The following is a 21,699-nucleotide window of genomic DNA, read 5'->3' as shown; positions in this document are numbered from 1 at the left end:
TCGCTCCCTTCCAGGCTAGAGGCACTTCACACCCTCTGCATTGTGTTTCTTATGTGGCTTGGGGTAAACTGCTAACTTGAGACAGAGTCTGTTTTGTAACTGCAATGTGTACTACTTTGCACAAATTCTTAGTGGTAATTTCAACTAACATTTCTATCCAACAGAGTTTCAGTTCCTGCATTCAGCTTATGGTAGGAGAGCTATTTTTCCTCATATGTATTATGGCCTATGAATGTGTTATCTCGTAACAATGGTAGATCCCTTCCCCTTTCCTCCCCAAATCCCATCCCCTAGGCTTGGGCTCCCCCAGGTGGCTCAGCAGCAGTTCCTAAAGCATGCAGGAACATGTCTGATGGTGCAAAATCATGGGTTGGAGACACACATGAACCGTCCCCTAGGGTGGCAGTGAAGGATCATGGCACTAAAAGGCGTTTACCCTTCCTCACCTCCGGGGTCCCGCTCTGACCTGGGTCAGAGACTTCACCCTGACCTGGCTGCTGAATTCAAACCAGTGAACAAAACTTCCTGAGCCTGTATGGCTCCCCTGCTGGCTTTGTGGCAGCCCCTCGGAGGAGTACTGGGTTATGCCTCCGTCGGCAGTCTGAGATATTTGAAGACCTGGTTGACTAGAGATACAGTCTGTTTCCTTAGCCCAGACCTGGAGCTCTGGATCTTTTTCAGGGCATTTTCCTGGTTGGAAAGAGATGAGGGTCAAGTGTGCTAAAATGAGCGAGGGACCAGGAAAGGGTTCTCTGGGCAGTGTGGACTCCAGGCCCAAGGCACCACAGGAACTTCTGGGCACCTGTGAGGGTCCCAGCAGTGTAACTTGATTAGGTCCTCTTTGTCATAGACAGGAAGGGACCATGGGAGGGATTTGTCACTTTCACCACCCTCACCTGGGCTGCTTAGGACAACATTTTTGAAAAATTTCCGCACACCTTCTCAACTTTTGACTTTAAATTATTTGAATGATGAATATTGAATTTGTGTTTGGCACATCTTTCAGGAGGTGAACTGTGAAAATTTTTCTTTGTCGCTCACTGCTGTGGACTGCGTGATCTTGGGCAATTTGCTAATGTTTGCAGGCCATAGATAATGTATTTCATTCAGATGAGTTCTGAGGTCCCTTTAAATGTGACCAGCCTGTCCTCTTATAATTATAATATGTTTTTCCTCACCTGAAGACATTTTCCCATTGCTGGGGGTGGGGGGGAGATAGAGATCGACATTGATGTCAGAGAGAAACATCGATTGGTTGCTTTCTCGTACACACCCCAACTGGAGATTGAACCCACCCCCATGTGCCCTGACTGGGAATTGAACCCACAGCCTTTTGGTCTATGGGTGATGCTCTAACCAACTGAGCCACATTGGCCAGGGGTACTTTTATTATTTCAATTTTGCTATTTACAGACTTGTTCCTCCTATCCTTTATGGAGAGTCACTTTTGTTTGCATCAGGCTGTATGAATTTGGACAGAAGACTCTATAAAAAGGGGGACAAGCTCTCGTGCTTCTTCCCCCTCCAGTTAGAGCATCCATAGTTCTGTGCCAGGCCCTAAGCTGGCCCTTTTGAATATCCAAGACTAGTAAGACAGGGTCCCTATTTTCAAGGAGCTCACAGTTTAGTGGGGAAGACAAAGAAGCCAGCTTCTAAGAATTATAGGGATAGGGATGGTGGACCATATGGGATCTATGAGGAGGCTTTGTGGTCAAGGGGTGGGGAAAAGAAAAACCTTCATCATATAGATAGATGAGTCCTCAGCTCCTGACGATGGATGAATTAATAAGTGTTTGCCAGGTAGCATTTGGGGAAAGACTAGACCAGGAGGAATGAGCATTGTGAGCAAAAGTACAGACACATGACGTTCCTTGGGCATCTTCTGGGAATGGTAAACAGTTCATGTGGCAGTAGTACGCGGTTGAAGAGTGAGAACAAGGCGGGAGTCCAGAGAGGAGATCATAGGACGAGATCATGGGGGGCTGTGAATGCCACACGCAGTTCAGCCTTCAGGCTACAGGCAGTGGACAACCACTGAATGTTTTCAAGAAAGGTTTCGAGATTAGGTTTAGGTCTTAGAAATGTCACTCTGAGTACAGTTTAGAGATTACAGCAGGTTTAACAACACACAGGACAGTGAGGAAGCAGGTGCAACAGTTCAGGTGAGAGACAAGTGCTTAAACTAGAGCTGTCCACGGCTGTGAGAGCAGAAGAGTAGACAGAGACCAGGGTTAGAAACTGTAAAACTGGATGACCCTCTGCTTTTGGTCCCCGCATTAATACTATGAAGTGAACAGGGAGTCACAGTTATTGCCATTTTGTGAGACAACAAACTGAATGTGGAAAGGTGGTGACTTGCCCAAGTTCTCACAGTTAATAAGTGGCACAGCCCAGGCCAGCTTTCAGATTTCCTGACTTACTGCATTGTTCAGGATGATGGTCCCTTGCTGCCTCTTCTCCTTGTAAGTGTGCTTAACAGACTGTTTAAGTGTCAGAGGGTGTGAGGGTGCCGTGTCCAGAGACGTGAACAACCCAGCACCTGGATGTGGGCAGCACGCTGTGACTGGACCGTGGCCCTTCACTTCCCAGGGTTCGTCCTCTCTCTTCCTTTAAATTGAGGAGTAACACATACACTATAGTACATGCAGTGCACTAGTCTCAAATGTACAGCTCAATAATATTCGACATACGTATACACTTGCATTTAACTGTCATCCAGTTCAAAATGTAGAAACATTTATAGGCGTCGGTACCTTTCGTGGCACCCAGGAAGCAAACATGTGGTCCTGCAACCTCCTCTGGCGCCACGCCTCTGCCGGTTCAGTTGGGTCACCGCTGCCCCACAGCTGAACTCCGAGGCGCCACCACCAGCAGAACGGGTTCTTTTAGAATCGTACATGGAGGAGGAAGATCGTGTGGTACAGCTAACTAACAAGGGAGTCAGGTTCACAGCTGATATTCTTGTTTTTAGTCTTCCTATTTATCCTGTTATTTAAATTGTTAAGTATTCAAATATATAAAGAAACATAGAAAATACTAATATTTGTTTCTTTATAGTGAGACCAGAAGAAGATAACTTCTTCAGGAACATGTGTAGTTTAGTTCACTTGATCACTTGGGAAAGACATACTCAAAGGCACAGTCACACTTGCTTCTCTCCTGGCTGACCTGGAACGTTAGTTCACCGTGCGTGTTGCTGTCTTGTTCACTCTCTGGCTGGCGCATGGCTGTGTTGCATCCCCAGCTAGACCATAAGTACCCTGTGTGCGGTGACCATGACCTACATGTGTTCCTGTCCACCGTGGCGCTCCCCTCAGTGCTGAGCACAGTAGGCCTCAGTCACTCTTTGGTTAATTCTGATGTACTTACTTTGTTGCACAGTCCTTCAGGCCAATGCCAGACTTTTGGCTTATGATGAAAATTATGGTAAAGTATGCACAACTTGGGGAAACAGCTGGACCGGAACTGGACCTCCAGATTCTCCAAATGCTCTGCAGCCAAATTTAGACGTCCTGCTGGTCCCTGTGGGGTCTGGAGGGCATGGGTTGGCTCTGTCTGACTTACCAGAGACACATGTTTCACTTTTGAGGGAGCTGCTTTGGGTGGGCAGGGCTGTTCGGCCACATGGAGGGGCAGGTTCTAAATTTGGAGACGTCTTGATAAGATTTTCAACACTAATTGGATCCCTTATTAATCCCCAATCCCTACTCACCCTCGCACACACCAGTCCCAGAAAAAGAAACCTAAGATAATTGTTTAAAACTGACCGCCCTCATCCTGCATTGTCTGCACAGCCATGTCTCGATGTCCAGCCAAGGCCGTGGACTCTGCAGGGAGTTCTGCAGGGTCTCCGTTTCTTCTGCCAGAATTCTCCTTTCAGTGTCACTTCCCTGCCCACGATTTTCTTCTCATTTCTTGGCATCTGCTGTATAAATTGCAGGCCATTGATGCTAGCACGGAGTCAGCCCACAACAGCTACATTTCTAGCACTGAATCAATAAAAATGGCAGTCCTTGACTTTCTTCTCTGGGCGCGGTACCTTCATGATGGAAGGAACCAGAGGCGTCACCTGTCACTGGCGCAGGGGGTCACGGATCTCCCTGGAGGTGCACCGCCCTCGTTCTGGTGGAATTAGGGTACACAGGCACACTTCCTCTTCATCACACCCTGTCTCACCCTAGCCCCTTGTTAAAACGTTTCAAGCACATCTAACTATTGCCAGTGCAGCCCCACCTCCTTCTAATATACTCTGAAATACCCCATGTCCATGACTCCCAAGACCTTATTTGAATGGAAAAGATACCATTAAAATCTTTTTCTTTCCCTATGTAGCAGTTTGGGTCAAAAATGTTTCTCTTGTAGTGTTTGAAAGTATGTCAAGGGAAATATCTAAAATGTTAGGCATTTCCCCCCTTTGAAACCCTATTTCCTCTCTCCTTCCCCACAGGATACCATGAAGGTAAGTTTCTTTGAGTTCTTCCCCACTTCTAGAACATATGAAGCATCATCCTTCAAATGTTTCAAGCTGAGCTTTGAGTCCGCTCTGTAGAATACTTTGAAACTGGGCCTCGTGTGTTTCACTACTACCTCAAGTTTGACATTTACTCTCTTAATGGCCCAAAAGATCATCTCTGATTCATGAGAAGATATCCATCTCCAAATGAGGGAGGCTCCAGGAGCACCTCAGCAGAAGGTGTAAAGGGTGTGCGAGAGGTTTGGCTGTCCACCCCAGCTGGGCGTACAGAAGGAGTGCACAGGGAGTGCCCCGCTGGCCTGCATGGGCCTCCTGAGCTTCCAGAGCCCAGTCCCTTTAGGATAGATGGGAGTCCAGGAAGGTCCATGTCATGTGGTAATTATTTCAGGGTCTGTCTTTGAAAGCAACGTGTTAACTGCACCTCCAGATGAGCTTTCGGGCATAAAAGAAGAGTACTCAGTTGATCTGGCCCAATGTACAGTCAAAGGCTCCAAGTTGCTACGCATTCACAAGAGAGCGGCTAAGGAATACTCCAGAGCCTTAGGCCAGAATGTCACACGGTAGGAGGCAGTATTCATAGGCATCTTCTTGGGCTTTGTGGTGGGCAGAAAATTCTGACTCTCCTGACTTAGTGTGAGCTCAGATGTCCCAGGTTCAGACCCTGCAGAAGCTCACACCAGCACTCCCCTCACCCACCCCCCGAGCCCGGAAAGGCTGGGCTGTCCTGTGCATTTCTGAACAGGGCCCCTCGCTTTGTGTCTGTGATTGTGGTGCCCACTTCTTATTTCTGCCTAATACCGTTCTTGTGTCTTCCCTTAAGCAACTCTGCTGATGAAACAGGCCTGGCCACAGAACTCGTCCTCCTGTGGCACTGAAGGCACCTTCCACCTCCCCGTGGACACCGGGACCGAGAACCGAACTTACCAAGCGTCCTCTGCGGCTTTCAGTAAATACAGCCTGTCTCCTCCTTTCCTTGTTCCCTTTGGCTGGGACTGATGCGTCTCTTAGGAAGAAAGGAAAGGGAGTTTTAAAAGTGACATTTGTAAGATACTATTTTAAGAGGTTCTCTCACCCACCCCAGAATGGGCTGCCCTCACACAGGAAAGGTCGTCCTCTGACCCCACAGCGGCTTTGGGGGGACACAAAGCAGTGACTGACGGGGAAGGACGTGCTCAGCCCCCGACAGGTTTGGTGGGGGAGGGGCTGTTACTGCATTTCAAGGGAACGGACAGAGGGGACACTGAACACTGGCCCATGGACCTTCAGACAGAGAGGGCTCCTCCCGCCAGCGCAGGGCTCCTCAGCCTCGGTGCTGCGGGTGTCCGGGCGGAGCATGCTTTCTGTGAGGGGCTCTCCTGAGCGTTGTGAGGTGCTTGGCAGCACCCCTGTCCTCTGCGCGCTGGTTGCCAGTAGCACACCTCATTATGGCCGTCAAAAATGTCTCTGAACGTTGCTAAATACCCTCTGGGAGGCCGGATTGCCCCTCGAGTAAGAAATGCCATCCTTGTGGAAGCGATGCTATGGGAGTAAAGCAGGTACCTGGAGTCTTCAGGGGGGACAGAAGCCATCTGGCCAGTCATGTTGGTCACACTCGTCTTGACGCTCCGTGAGGTGACTGATGGTTTGCCCTCAAATCTGATTTTTAGCACAAAATAGCTCCACTGGTAAAATGAGGACCGAAGTTTAGAAATTACTGAGTGGCATTTTGACTGTGCTCGTTGCCTTGTTGGAGCGGACCAGAAGAGGAGTGGCTGGCTTTAGACGTGATGAGTGCCTGTCTCTGAGGTGGTGCCAGCAGGGGCTGGAGAGGGACTGGGGGACATTGCAGACTAGGCCCCAGAGTGTGTGATTCAGTGGATCATTAGTCCATTAAGTAAGTAGATCAGAAGAATAACATGTTTTTTTTCTTTAAAATACCCACTGTTATTTTCTTCTTAGTTATCTCTGCTCCCAGATGTCAGCATCACCTTGTATTTATATATAACATACCTCTTCCCTTTTGGACAACATGCTTTCATAATCGCCCTCTCCTTTAATCTACACCTTCGTCCTATTACTTGTATGGATTTTTATTTTATTTTGAAAGCTGAGGCCCAGAAAGGTAATATACCTTTTGCCATCCAACTAGTAAGCAGTGCAACTAGAAAAAGGCACCCCACAGTTTAAGCTGCCATCACTGTCTTTTTCATGAGACTGACTGTACTCTTCAGAGGATGCTGCGGCAGCAGCAGGAAGTGCTCCCAGGCACCTGTGGCGTTATGCATGTGAATGGGCACACACAGGGGCCTGTAGCACGTGGGCGCGTCTGCTGTAGCGCAGCACAGAGAGGCCTGGAATGGAAGGCCGAAAGTGTTGGATTCTAGATTTGGTTGTGTGTGATTCCTTTCCATGCTTTGGACCTCGGTTTTTCCAGCTGTAAAATAAGGTCATCTTTTAAGGTTCTGTCCAATTAGTAGACTCCTGAATCTGTCCCATTGGTGCTGTGTACTCAGGACCCTCCATTCCAGCAGGGACCTCCTGAGCTGCCCTGACCGGTAGCTGGTCCACCAGCCTTGCTCACACATCTCCAGGTGTGGGGTGCTCATTCCCTCCAGAGGCAACCCTTTCCACAGTGAGGAACTCGTGAGTATTTTCAGAAGGCCTTGCCTTCTGTGTCGAAATCTTCCTGCCTTCCCATTGAAATGTCCAGCAGCTACATCCTGCTGCCCTCTCGCAGGTTATCACAGTCCCCTCTCTTTTAAGCAAGTGATATGTCCACCAGCACAATTTTAAATAGAGCTGGGATTGACTGACCCTCCCATAGCCATCAGGGTTCCTCCTGGCACACAGATTTTGTGGTTTATAATGCCACAGAAAATTCAGGGCACTCGGATAAATTCAGTTCAATTTCACCAACACTTGCTAAGCCTGTTTGTAATTAGGTCTCCCTCCTACTTATTCAGCACCCTCTTGTTCAGCTACTAACAAGGAGACTTGAGGGTCAAGGCGAAAATCAGACACAGGGCTTTGTCCAGACATATAAATCTAATGGTCAATAAACCAATTAGTCCAGAAGGCATCCTTGATGTAAGGATCAATGCCTTTGAAGGTGTGAGGGCTCTACAGCGGAAACAGATTTATGATGGTGCAGAAGGACTGCGAGGGGACTGAAGGGTTTTCCCTCCCTAATGTATACACTCTTTTTATTGTCCTGTGTGATAGAGCCTAAAGTTACGGTTAGGAACCTCAGAGAAAGAAAAGGGTGTCATAAACAAATCCTCTTTTAAGGCAAAGCTGGGACTTCTGGTGATCAAAGTCCTTTTTCCCTCATGATACTGCCCTTAGTGAAATGGTGACACAAGGGCTGATGCACCGAATGCCCGAGACTGGACGGCAGAGACCCACAGCTCAGAGAGGAGCTCTGCCCAGGGCACGGTGAGCCCCTAACTCTGGGCCTAGCTCTGCACTGATTTGCTGTGCAATTCAGGGGAAGTCTCTGCCCCTCCAGGCTCCAGGTTCTCCTCTGAAGCAGAGAGCATTGAATTCAAGTCTGTCATATCCTTAAGGCATAGTATTCCAGAGACCTCACTCTGTGACCTTCAGACTTAGCTACAACTCCTTTAAAGAGAGTCAGGCCTCCCACGAGTGAGTTGAGCCTGTACATTTGAGCAAAATGGGTGAGGTTTTTTTGCATCACACCCAATAGCTTTTTTTACTTAGATGCACCAAGTAATGACCTTGAAGGTAGCCCAGGCCACAGCCCAGGGGATTTTCCAGTGATCCTCAAGGGTATGAACAGGACCGCCACTCAGTTGTGGGAAGTCCTCTGCGGTGATTTCCTCATAAAAATTTCAGTGAAGTACTCAGAATGTCAGCATTGGAAAGATCCCTCTGATGTCATCTAGTCCAACTGAGGGCATTTCTTGAGGTAATAATTGACCTGACTCATGGTGACAGGGCCCAGGACGGGGGTCCCGGGCAGCTTCTGCAGCCTTCGGACACAGGTGGTAACTGTGGGAACCACTGCAGATAGAGGAAGGAGCACTGAGTCCTGAGTCCTCGCGGGCAGTTGCTCGCTCTCTCGGCACCTGATCATACCTCATCTGTGAGCCGTGCGTCGGTCCTGATGATCTCAGAGATCCTGTCTAGCTCTGCGTCTGCTTCTCCCTTCTCGGACTGTCTGGACGAACAGGCCAGGCCTTCTGCAGCATCATCAGTTTGGCTGCCAGGGATGTTTTGGCTACTGATTTGTATTCTGAGTATGTGTGTGTCTTCATTTCATAACATGAAAAAAGGGAAACAGTCTCAGACAAGGTTATTCTTAGATGTGGAAATCGAATTCTACCACAGTCTCTTGGAGCCTTTTGATTTTTGTCGGAGGGATGATCTCAGCGCGGTATGGGATGGTTGTCCTTGTGGCGTGGAGACGTGCCAGCTTCCCCCGGGGATCAGAACTCCAGAGCGCCTTCTCGGGGAGCAGAAAGGAGAGTCACCAGCACTGCTGGCCTCTTACCCTTAAAGAATCATAAAACAATGGCATTTTAGACCATAAAATTTTAGAATCTTAGAATCTTGGACTCTGGGTTTCAAGTTGGATCACACCATGGAAATCATAGTTTAATGCCCAATCTCCTAGAGTCTTTCAGACCAGTCTCTGTTTGGACACCCCCAGGACCAGAAGCTCACTATCTCTCTACATGGTCAGAGAAAAAGAATAAAAGCAAACCTTATGTAGTGCTTTTAACGTATTAGGCACTATTCTAAAGGCTTTGCACTTACTCCTGAATTTATCGCAGTAACCCTATGAAGTGGGTACTGTTTTTACACCCTTCTCCCACTTTCCTGGTGAGGAGACTGATCCACTCTACAGCTGTCAAGCAGCAGGGCTGGGGTTCGGGCCCAGGCAGTTGGTCTGGCTGAAGGCCATCACTGTAGGCCGTGCTGGGTGGCTTTCAGAGACAGGCATCTCAGGGCTCGGGGTGTCCTGCTGTCCTGCAGAGGAGAGATGCTGTACACTCTGGCAGGACTCCTCATACCCTGTTGTATCCTCTTAAATCATGAGTCGGCAAGATAATAAAAATTTTAGGCTTTTTGGTCCATATGGTCTCTGTTAGAACTACCATTGTAGCAGGAAAGCAGCCATAGTCAATGTGTAAGTGAACAGGTGTGGCTGTGTTACTGTAAAACTTTATTTACCCATACAGGCTCCAGTTACCAAAAACTGCAGTTTGCCTGGTTTAAATGCTAATGGTATGAATAAAAGATTCTGGGGTAAAATAAATTGAGAATAGTCTCCTGTTATGTCCCTGTCTTAGAGATTCATAGTTCATCCTATCATTTTAAAACTTCTCAGGGTCATAGACTACAAAACAAACCAACCGCCCTGGCTGGTGTGGCTCAGTGGATTGAGTGCCAGCCTGCACACTGAAAGGTCGCTTGTTCGATTCCCAGTCAAGGGCACATGCCGGGGTTGCAGGCCAGGTCCCCAGTAGGGGGTGTGTGGGAGGCAACTGATCAATGTTTCTCTCCCTCTCATTCTCCCTCCTTTCCCTTCTCTCTAAAAAATAAATTAATTAAATTAAAAACAGACAAAAACAAACTATTTATCTCTGTTTTACATTGCTGCTGCTTCCTTTCTTTCTTTCTTTCTTTTTTTTTTTTTTAAACAATGACTAAGATCCTTCGGCGTTCCTTGTATACTCTTGGGACATGCCCAGCCCCCTTTGCTTTACAGATAAAACTGCATCTCTGAGGTGAAGTAACCCTCAGATGGCTCCTTCTAGATGTCTGCAAACCTAGATTCCCTGTGTCTCCCCTAGTTTCTGCTTTTCATCACATGGCCACCCCTTGTGATTAGCTCCACAGGTGAGAAACGGGAGGAGCCTGCCAGGGGCTGCTCCCCCAGCCGACTTGCATCGCCCCTGCTGGCTGCTTTCCGGTTCTTGTCCGTGCTCCCTTCTCTCTAACGTGCTCTTCCCACGCCGTCTTCATTGCTACTTATTTCCCAAGTGAATCTGACCACAAAGTGGGTTTCTCATGGAGCCAGCTGTTTACCTCCAGGTGGAAAGATAATTCCAGAGAGAGTAAAGGACACATTTTATGGTGCCTTTGTGGTGACTCCCATATCCTACTGACTTACTGGGGACATGGGGGCCCCCCGAGGCGGAGCTGTGATGTGGGCTGAGAAGGGGGTGGCAGGACAGCACTGTCCCTTCACTCAGAAAGGAGAAGTTTCCTCTACAGGCTGGCCTGTGCCGAGCCCCAGGTCCCCTTGCGTAGACCCTCGAGTTCTGCGCAGTCGTTCATTTTGGGGTTCGTGCGCCTGTGCAATGGCACGTGTCACGTTTATCCTGTGAACGTAGAGTTGCATTCTCTTTTCCAGAAGATTCAGAGGCATCACAGTTTGTTTGAATGGCTGATTGTGAGTTTCTTGGGACCTGACTTCTCAGCCTCACCCCCAGCTTTTGTCTGCCCTGCTGAGCTACCCGAGTGGCCTGGATGCCAAGTTGATGGGGACCTGTGAGATCCCTGACCGCAGGCCCTCGGGCAGAGGCGGCCACCAAGCCCCAGGAGGAGAGGAAAAGTCAGCTCTGTAGAGCGAAGTTTTTTAGTGTCTCTGAAGTTGAGGGTCTCTGAATGGTGTTTTATATGGAGTTTTCACCTTAAAACTTGGCAGGGAGGAAGAGGAATATGGTGGAAGGAGAGAGATATGAGGGGGAAACATAGAGTAAGGGGAGAAGCAAGACAGAAAGACAGAACAGCAGCAGAAGGTATCCTAGGAACTTACAAGGAGAAGAAGCAGCAGGAAGATAGTGCAATAAAGAGCGAGCAGGTTGAGGTTCTTCCCTCTGTAGCTCAGAAGCCCAGACTGTCTGAGCTGCAAGGGTCCCTTAAGAGGTCACCTGGTTCCATCTGTTTTTTCACAGATGAGAGCCCTGAGACCCAGAGAAATAAAAGATGCCAGAATCACACATGCAGCCCTGTGCACCAGGACTGAGGGAGCTGCTTCTGGGGCCAGGGCTCTCAGGGTGGAGCCCTGTCCTCTGTTCTCATCTGTGTTTCCAGCCTGGATTCAGCCCATTCTTATCGGGGGAGTCATGACTGGGACCTGCTGTCTTCCAGTGATGCTGTTCTGCCAACTAACTGGAAGTCTCTCTTATTGCCTTGGTACAGGATATACTGCGGGGACACCATACAAGGTCCCACCGACCCAGAGCAATACTGCTCCGCCCCCCTACTCCCCATCACCCAACCCCTATCAGACGGCCATGTATCCAATCAGAAGTGCCTACCCCCAGCAGAATCTGTATGCCCAGGTAGGTACCCATGGAAGCCTGGGCCCACCTCTTCTGCAGGTAAAGGAGCCACCAGCCTAGGTGGGTGGGTGCGGGTAAGAAAGAAAAGGAAGGAGGGTGTAACCCTGGAACAGTGTCCCTGCAGCCCATACACTCCCTCACTCCACCTCAGCCTCTGGGAGCAGAGTGGCGGGAGGGGGTGACACACAAAGACACTGAGATCAGGGGAGCCTAGAATGCCAGAGGGGAAGGGCCCTTGGGATCCCCTAGCTCAGCTGGGGCATCTGACACACAGAGAGGGGAGTGACTTGTCCAGGGATGCACAGGGAACTATCGGTTGAGTCCTGATGAGACCCCTTATGTCTTGGATGTCTCTCCGTACTCCCCAGATCTGCCCTTCCTTGATACAGTCTGTGAGCGTGAGTGAGGAGGAGATCAGTGCCCTGGCTCTGCCACCAGTTCCTGTGTGACCTTGGGCCAGTCCCCTCTGTGCCTCAGCACCCCCTTCTGGGCCCCTTCAGCTGGAAACCGTGTGTGCTCTGGGGGTGGCTGTGCCACCGTGACTGTACGAGGCTTTAACGTGCTCACGGCACGCTTTTCTAGAGGGACGATTCTATGTGAGGTTTAAGTAGTAAGGAGAACACTTTTTAAATTTAAAAAACATGCCCTGGCTGGTATAGCTCAGTGGATTGAGCGCAGGCTGCAAACCAAAGGGTCGACGGTTTGATTCCCAGCCAGGGCACATGCCTGGGTTGCAGGCCAGGTCCCCATGGGGGACCACCTGAGAGGCAACCACACATTGCTATTTCTTTCCCTCTGTTTCTCCCTCCCTTCCCCTCTCTCTAAAAATAAAGAAAATCTTTTAAAAAAATTTATAAAGAACAGCTATATTGCAGAGTAGAATGAAACTCTCAAAGGAAAATAGGCTTGAGATAAATTTTTCTTGTTTGTGGCAGGCTGCTGTGCACTCTGCTCTCAGATCTCGGGTTATAGACCCCATCCTGAAGCTGCTGTCATTATTTAACGGAAATATTTGAGAAGCTCTGGGTTCAGATGCTCCAAGGACCCTGGTCTGTTGCCCCCGTGGGCCAGCAGGCCTGTCGCTGTCGTAGCAGGAAGCAGCCATGTGACCCAGGCAGTGGGAAGTCACCTCAGACCATGGTTTCTGTCCTCCACCTTTTTCTTCTAAAGGGAAATACGCGTGAGAGACATCTAGGGAAAGGCCCTGCATTTAGGACATCTTCCCAATATGCACAACAGCGGCATTTGCACAGCACGACACGCCCACTAGTCATCCCCAACGTGTGCGCATCAGCTACCAGCCACAACCACGTCCTCTTCCCTCTTGCTGGTCTCTGCCTTCACATTTAGGCAGCTCATAGAGCAGAGTGTAATAAAGTACAGACATTTTTAATATGCTGAAGTCAGTATTAAGGGAGTGGAGCTGTTACCCCACTAGAGATCCTAGCAGCCCTAGGAACGAGGTAGGACAGGGCTGACCCTTACTTTTTGGGCCAGAAGCTGAGCCCAGCACTGAATTGTCCACATTCTCGTAGAAGGTCAGAAGCAGAGCCCCAACTGGGGCCCGTGCCCCGTGTGCCCAGACAGTGTTTCTCTGACCCCATCCCTTAGGGTCTGGAAAGAATAGGCTCCCCACCCCTCCCCTCCTCCCCATATCCCACCCACGCCTTTAACAGCCCGTGTGACCGCAGCCTCTTTCCCTCCAGGGAGCCTACTACACACAGCCGGTGTACGCTGCCCAGCCCCACGTCATCCACCACACCACGGTCGTCCAGCCCAACAGCATTCCCTCCGCCATCTACCCGGCACCCGTAGCTGCCCCCAGGACCAACGGCGTGGCCATGGGCATGGTGGCCGGCACCACCATGGCGATGTCAGCAGGTGGGGGTCGCCTCTGTGTCAGTGTCCATCTGTCCCCCTCTTCCAGGCACTCATGCCATAGCGGAAGACAGTCATGGAACTGACTACAGCATGGTAGGAGAGATCCTGAACCAGGGAGCTCTGGGAACCCAGAGGAAAGATCCTTTAAATCTGTCTGCAGGGATGAGGGGGGTTTCACGAGGAGGCATGTTGAGCTAGACAACTTAATGGTGAACAGAGGCTCTCCAGAGAAATGGAAGAGGGAAGGGCCCTCTAGGCGGAAGAACGTGAGCAGGGCGTGTTCACAGAACAGAAGTGGTCCAAGGCCCCCAGAAAGGGGTGTGGGTGGCTGGAGCAGTCGGCAGAGATAAAGGAGGGGAGAGAGTACCTTTAGCTAACGAGGAGCTAGCAGAGGGGTTTAGGCAGATGGGAAAGGAGACTTGCTTTAACCATTCTGGTTGCAAGATGGAGGCAGGAGGAGAGGTGGAGAGGCCGGGAGGGCGTAGGTCCAGGGGAGGCTGCAGTCAGGGCAGAGACCAGGACACCACTAGGACTCTGATGGCGGCAGGGGTCCTAGGAAGGAGGGTGTGGGGCAGTGCTACTTAGCTAGCAGGCAGGAGCTTAAGGACCTGTCCAGTAATTAATCATAAGGAGTGGGAGAAGCAGGAATCCAGGAGGACCCTTCTCCATTTCTGGCTTATTTCAAAAATTAGAGCAGAGCCCTGCCCCTCAGGAGCCTCCGGAGGGTGGGGGTGGGAGACACACCAGAGGAAGAGCAGGCGTAGGCAAGTCCTGGCGGTCTCATGTTCCAAAGAGCGTGAGAAGACCAGGGGCCGGCGATGATCTTTAAGAGCCCCAACTTCTGAAGGATCTGCTGGGTCACCTTTTGAGGGGTCGAGCGGGCAGGAGGTAGGCGTTGGGAATTTTATCCCGACCCTAATGCGAGGGATTGTTGGGGCCTCTCATTTCCTAGATCAGGTCAGGGAGCTATTGAGTCTCTCTTGGGACCAGACTTTTGTTCAGGTCCTGGGGACCAGCTGCCAGTAGGTCAGACCAGAGCCCCGCCCTTAGGGACGGCAAGGTCAGTAGGAAACACAGCCTGTAAACCACCTAACGCCCCTCAGTACGACATGTCCGCCTGAGGGGAGCACGCAAAGACGAGTGAGAGGGGGCCACTGGGGAAGAGCGGTGGGCTCCATCCTGGAGCGTCAGAAAAGCTTTCTCTGAGGAGACAGACCCTGGCTTGGTGTGGGGGGGGGTGTTGGCAGGGGAGAGTGGGCGGCAGTTCAGGAGCTGGCTGGGTGGTGGCAGGGGTGGCGGGGGGAGGGACCCCAGAGGGAGCAGCAGGGGGCGGGGGAGAGACTGTGGCTTCCTCCTCCTCCTCGTCCCAGTGCCCTGGGACAGCCTCTTCAGCTTGCTCTTTTCTCTCTGATGCTCAGGGACCCTGCTGACTGCCCCCCAGCACACCGCGATCGGGGCACACCCCGTCTCCATGCCAACATACAGGGCCCAGGGGACCCCGGCATACAGCTACGTGCCGCCGCACTGGTAAAGCCTGCAGCCCATCCGAGTGAGTGGGGCCTGGGGCGGGAGGGCAGGAGGGTGACCGGACACTGGACCGGCTTCACTGTCCCTGGCTTGATCTGAAGCACAGGTGTCAGCAGAGCAGGGGACAGTTACCAACTGCTTTCCTGCTTCAGTTCAGTAATATGACTCTTAATAGCTGTCACTTTGCATGTATTCTAGGCACTTTACGTGGCATCTCATCATGCTTACAGTAGCTCTGTGAAAGAAGGATCATCAGCTCTGTCGTACAGATAAATACATAGTTCAGCATCACCTAACCAGTAAAAATGAGGCTGGGACTTGAACCCCAGTCCCCTAGTACTAAATTCTGTACTTTCTACTGTACAGCCTTCACCCTTGCTTTAACTGTGGGTACCATTCTCCACCCGAAATCTTACCTCGGCCAAATGTTGCCTGTGGCTGGGGCCACGTGGAGACCTCAGGCCAGCACCCACCTCCCACTCCCCATCTGCCCTCGGTGGCTCCCTAGGCAGGGCCAGGGAACCACAGGGCGCCGGGGTGTCGCTTTGAGATCCCCTGCCCTCTGCACCCTGCACAACGTGCTACTCCCCTGGGAAGGTGCAGAGGGCTCCCAAGGTGAGGGGAGGGCAGCCAGTGGCTTCCTGAAGTGGCCTTGGGAATGTCTCCGTTACTGATGGCTTTCTCCTTCCTCCCCCAGATCTGGAGTCACACATTGTATGCAACTACTCAAGTCTTACACAGGTGCTGGAGCAGTTCCCTAGCAGCCGCACCTCTATTTGCAAGAAGAGACAACGGAAGTGCAAGGGTCACTTTATGCATCTTTAACGGTTTTGGTTTTTATTTTTGATTTTTGTAAAAGCTGCTTTTTTAAATCTCCCGCCTCTCCCTACGTTCCTCCTCTTAGCCGCTGCCCTTCCGGCTCTGTCCCTTCTCCCACCTGACCAGGCACTTCCTCTCTGTTCTTCTTCCCTCCCCCAGCACCCACCCCCGGGACCCCAGTCTAGTGGCAAATAGAGAGGGGGGTTTCTTGCAGTGGTTCGGGGGAAGGCACTGTTCCCTTCAGAGAGTGTGACAGATGTAGCCCTCCGGTCCAGGGTGGGCACTCAGAGCCGTTGAGCAGGCTACATCTTTGGGGGATTGTTTCCTTTTTGATTTTTCTCAAGCAAGATTAGTCTAGGGCAGCACCATGTCCTGACTCAAATGAAATGTGTTCTGAGAACCATTGGAACAGACCAAGAACAAAACCACCTGATTAGTTAGGAGTGTTTATAGCAGCTTAATAAAGCAGCTCCTGTTCTTTCACTGGGAGAACTTGGGGCGGGGGGAGCAATATGGGAGGGAAGAGGGGAGAGAGGCGCTTACCTGCCGGCTTTGGTTTGTGAGGTCTCAGGCCAGACTGCCCTGCGCCACCCTCTCATTTGCACAGCTATGCGCACTGACCCGGCACTTCCTCGGAAGGTGGTTTGGACCTCAGACCTGCTAAGCAGCTGCAGGGTGGGGGGATCCCAGCCTCTCAGAGCCTTGGAAGGCCAGGTACCCTCTGTAATCCAGACCTTAGCCTCTGAGCCCTCATGGACCCACTCTGATGAGGACCCACCTCCTGATTAGAGTGGGAACCTGTGGTGTTTCTCGCCCTTCCTGCCGCCCTTCCCAGTGCCAGGACTCACCCATGTGTCTGTGGGGCCGGCAGGCAGGCCAGGCTCTTGGTTACCTTTGCCACTCACAGCCGAAGTGAAGGAACCACATTCCAGATGGGTGCTGGTGGCTTTGAAGGTCAGTACAGTGAAGGAAAGCAATAGCAATAAACATTTCATAGACTCATGGGACAGAAGGGACCTTAGCGATCATCTCATCCATTCCCCTATTCGACAGATGAGGATGCTGAGGCCACGAGAAGAAGAAAGGACTTCCCTAGAACTTGTTGTAAATTAGCATTAAATGCAGCCTTCCTACCTAGGGGCATGTTGCCCACAAAAATTTACCTAGGGATGGATTGCCTTGGTTTTGTAAAAATTAAGTCAGCAGGGCCCACATCTGGTGAGCTCTGGAACAGCATCTGTCTGGGTTTTTGTTCTTTTTCTCCAGACTCCACAGGCGGGGGTTAAAAACTGGGCAGAGGTTACATGGGGACAGATGGCAGGAACAGAAATTGCAAAAGAAGAAATAGCATTTGGAAATTCTGTGAAGACATTTGGAACGTTCGCCCCATACCTGACTCCAGCCCTAGGGGCACGGGCAGGTGGGCTGGCTGAAAGAATGCGTTTAAGGACAGTGGCTCCTCATCCTCAGTGGGAGGAGGATGAGGGTGAGGCCCAGGAGACACGGGACCTCCTGGGAGAAGAGGGGTTCCTTGGACAGGAGGCCCCCCTAGTCTCAGCAGGAGGCTGGCTCGTCCAGTACGACCCCCTATACCCAGCAATTGGCTGGGCCAGCAGCCCCCTAGTGGGGCTGGGGGCATTTTGCTGTACAAAATGCGATCATTGATAACATTTGGGACTTTTAAATAACTTTTTCCATTTAAATTCATGCAAACTCGGACATATCCCTACCCCTACTCCTTTACTCCCTAAAGGAGGAAAAATTCAGGAACCCTTGAGCCAGAAGGACCTCAGAGGTTGTCTGGCCATTCCAGGTGGGCAGAGCCCATCAGCATCCTCTGCCCAGAGCCAGGAGTTGGGGGCCACCTTCTTGGCCGTCCAGGGGCCTGTAGGACCAGTAAGGAGAAGCCCAGCTATTCTAAATGGTCTGTTGAAGTTTTATTCTAAAACGAAGTTTTCCAGTGTTAATCCATTTTTTTGCAAATACCTCCTCCTACGCTCTGGTTTTGTAAGGGTGGATGAAGGGTGGTTATATTATGTCATGTTTGGAAAATGCCAAAATAATAACAATAATAAGAGGAAACGTCTGCATTCGTCAGGTGCTTCATAGATTTCAGAGCACTTCATGGCCTTTAATGTACTGGCCCCGAGACAGAGGGACAGGGTCAGACGAGGAAACTGGGTCTGGAAGGAAAGGGAACTGCCCCGAGGGAGCAGCTGCTGGTGTCCCGACAGCCTCCCCCTGTCCCTGCTGCCTCCGATGGGCTGGAGTGGGGCCATGGGGGCGGGGGGGAAGAGGAGACTTAGGAGTGACTGTGCTATTTTTGTTCTTTCCACACCAGTAAGCAACAACTAATGCCTAGTACCTTGCAGTTCACAAAGCAACTTCACACCCACCCCCTGCTATAACGCTGTGGATTAGAGGATTCCCCCCGTTTGGCTCATGAGGAAACTCAGAGTGATTTGCTCTGAAGTGGCAGAGCCACTTGAATCTCAGTCTGTCTGCTGTCTTTTCCTCCCCGTCTGACTCCACCACACACAGCCTTGCAAATGGAAACATCCACGATCTGCACCCCCTCTCGGTCCTAGTCTGTGATTCAGAATCAGAGACAGGCCCCAGGGCGTAAACAAGGCTGTGGTCTGGAAGAGCCCAAGCCCAGCGCCCCTTTTTCCGTGTGAGTGTCGGAGCCCCAGCTCAGCTGGCCTCGCCCTCTGGCGCCGATGGAGAGCCACGAGCCTGGCCAGGCGTGGGGAGTCCTCGCAGAGGGCCTGGGCCGGGAGCCGGGGCAGCGCTGTGCTTCGCTGGGATGGGCACACCTGGTAGTCCCACAGGTGTCTGTCAGGAGGTACTGTGGGTGTCATCCAAAGACACTGGGTGACCCACCGGTCAGGCTGGGCAGAAGGTCAAAGCTCGAAGGGCCCTGTCATTGTAGGAAGGCCAGCAAGCCGGAGGACGGGGGTGTGCCCACCTGACAGTGGGCTACAGCGCTGGGCCCTCTTGCCGCCCCCCACTGCCTCTCCCCAGTACCGCAGCCTGGCGGCCAGTGTTAGAGGTGTGCAGGTGGTCCCACAGCCAACCCTCTTCGCTTCCCCCCTCTTCGGTTTGACTGCCTCAGTCTGGGGCCTAGAAAGCTGTGGGGTCCCCAGGCGGTGAGAGTCTGGAACCCAAAGCCTGAAGCAGTCTGCCACATTTTGGAAAAAATGTTTAAAATTTCTTCCCCATGAGACAGAGCAGTTGCTTTGCTGCCTCTCTCTCTCTCTCCCCCACCCCCCACAATGACCCTAAAGTGAAATCCTATTCTCATCCCTAAATATTGAATAGGACACATACCTATTCCAAGTGGTTTTTCATGTACAAAGTACTTCAACATTGATTGCCAAAATACCCATTTTATAGATGGAAAAAACTAAGTCTCAGAGGCTTAAGAGACTTGCCAAAGGTCACAGAGCTCATAAGAGAAAGAGCCAATGTTCAAACTCTGCGGACCCTCAGCCTTCTGCTGGCACCTGCTGGGTCTGGGTGGCAGGTGGGGGGGGGGGGCTGCCGTCTGCCCTGTGGGTGAGGGCCAGGCCCTAGACGCAGTGCCCAGTCCTTGCACCTCACCCATCTCTTACCTCTGGCCACCCAAACTGTTCTGAGTTTCTGAGATCTCCCAGGCGTGTGGAGGTGCTTCTTTGGAGGGGCTTGCTTTGTTCTGAGTGGCCTCAAGAAATGAATTGTGGGGCATGAAGTCGGGCAGGCCTCTTGGTCACCAGACTGTGTGTCATTGTGCAGGTGGGCTCGGCCCGTCTCAGCGAGGCACTGGCTTAGCCAGGCCAGGAGCCCCGCATATCAGATTCCTCAGCTCTGCTCCGTGGCCGGTGGGGGGGGCGGGGGGGGGGCTGGGAGGCGTGCGTCGGTCTTGGTCACAGCACTCTGAATAGAAGGATCATTTGGAGGTCGCCATGGCATCGCTCCTCGGTTGCAGTTGACAGCACAGGGGAGCTCTGCTTTTCCATTCTGCACTCCACCGTGTCACTGCAGGGCGTGCAGTGCCCAGCTGCTTGCCAAGCTTGGAGACATGGAGGGGTTAGTCAGGCAGTGGAGTGGGCAGGTGGGAAGCCAGCTGCAGGCCGCTGCGTAGCCCTGGGAATTCAGGCCCGACCCACCTCCGAAAGCAGGGTCACGGTAGAGGACCCCCAGCCAGGCTGACATCAGAACCCACACCCGGGCCTCGAGGAACTCAGGCTCCTGTGGGGCGTGTCAGGCTGGCTGGAGGATTTGCCCTTTACCTGTCTCCGTCCCCTCACCCAGAGAACACATTTCTGAAATCAGGTGTTACATGGTCCCAGGACCCAGCCTTTCAAGTTCCTGCCAGGCCAGCTTTGACATTCCATTGCCAACCTTGCCTGAGCCCGACTTGGTCCCACGCACTCAGTTTCAGCAGCCCTTCTCTGTCTCACATGCTGTTGAGTTCAGCCCCGTGGCCGAGTGAGCAGCACGGGAATTGGACTGGTTGTCACAAAGCCTGACAGGAAGCCAGAGCTTCCGCTTCCCTGTGGCCGCTTCCCTAGTGCCCAGGCTTCTTGCTGTGGCAGGGAGACCTTGTCCCCATTCCAGCTCCTGGTGGAGGGCTGCTTTCCTTCCGGAAGAGAACAGATAGAACAGCTTTGCAGATGAGTACAATACCAGCCTGTGGGAGTGACCTGGGCGAAGCCGTCTTTGAGCCTGACCCCAGCAAGACCAGCATCTCCAGGCTCCAGCCGGCCTCCTCAAGCCCGAGAACCGGTGGAATGGGACCACCCAGACCGCCAGCCGGGGTCAGCCAGCCGGGCCCTGGGTCTGTGGGGGCATCGGGCTTCTCCTCACCGAGGGGAGGCAAGTCTAGGCCTCTAGCAACTCGGAGTTGTCCGTAACGACCTTCAAAGGCCCAGAGGCCTGTCCCGTCTCCTGACTAAAAGGCATCTGCACCCGTTCCACATCACACGACGGAAACCCGACTCATGGCATGTGACATCCTGTGAGAGAGTGTTGTATATGAGTTTGTATTTTTTAATTCATTTTAATCTACAGGTTGGAATCTAATTTTTAAACTTTATTGGAATTTGCATTTTAAAAGCAAAAACATTTAAAATAATAATAAACCTTTGACCAGTGTCTTCCAAGTAGTTTGATCAAAGAACTTGTAGGTGTTTTCAAAACACAGCCTGGAGTGCAAATATCGGGAAGCCCCATGGCCTCGCTTGTGTATATGAAGTGTAAATTTGGTTTTGTTTTGTTGTTTTGGATTCCTTTGGGTTTTGTTTCATTTTGTTTTGAAGATCAGATAGTGATCACTCTGAAAGATTGAAGCCAAGAATTTGTAACTATGATATTTACTGTAAGCTGTAGAACATTCAATAACTATTAAAAAAAAAGTTTCCAAAAAAAGTCTGGGTGACCAGACTGGTGGTTCTTGGGGCAGGGGACACAGACCACCCCCTGAGCAGTGAGTTCCCTGGGCCGCTCCCCAAGTTGGCTCTGAACTTGTTTTCACCGCTCAGGCACCGCCTGTGCTGCGTCTCCCTGCAGGCCCAGCGGGCTGCCCTGGGCCTCGGGTGAGGGGCCTGGGGAGTGCCGGCAGCACCCGGACTAAGGGGTGTGACGCAGGAGCACAGGGTGCCCCGAGCGCTGAAGGCGGCGGCTCACCGAGCACCCACCACACGTGGCTGGTGCGGCACTGTG

At 51.7% G+C, this 21,699-nt stretch overlaps 1 protein-coding gene across 4 annotated transcripts in view; it reads left to right on the top strand.

Moving 5' to 3' along the window:
* Positions 1-21,397, top strand: part of FAM168A (family with sequence similarity 168 member A) — a 168,809-nt gene extending 147,412 nt beyond the window's left edge. The window contains exons 4-10 of one of the 4 annotated variants that reach the window (XM_045817935.1): positions 165-191; positions 4,448-4,459; positions 5,295-5,420; positions 11,627-11,769; positions 13,476-13,650; positions 15,069-15,199; positions 15,875-21,397. In XM_045817935.1, coding sequence (XP_045673891.1) covers positions 165-191; positions 4,448-4,459; positions 5,295-5,420; positions 11,627-11,769; positions 13,476-13,650; positions 15,069-15,181 — 596 coding nt within the window. In that variant the 3' untranslated portion in view covers positions 15,182-15,199; positions 15,875-21,397. The remainder of the gene's footprint in view (positions 1-164; positions 192-4,447; positions 4,460-5,294; positions 5,421-11,626; positions 11,770-13,475; positions 13,651-15,068; positions 15,200-15,874) is intronic. The other 3 variants (XM_045817937.1, XM_045817936.1, XM_045817938.1) reach the window with 3 other exon arrangements.
* Positions 21,398-21,699: the final 302 nt, after the last annotated feature.

Source organism: Phyllostomus hastatus, unplaced genomic scaffold, assembly GCF_019186645.2.
Source record: "Phyllostomus hastatus isolate PE091 unplaced genomic scaffold, TTU_PhHast_1.1 phas_scaffold_317, whole genome shotgun sequence".
NCBI lineage: Eukaryota > Metazoa > Chordata > Mammalia > Chiroptera > Phyllostomidae > Phyllostomus > Phyllostomus hastatus.
Note: the sequence above shows the minus strand (reverse complement) of the source record. Positions and strands in the feature narration are given on the sequence as shown.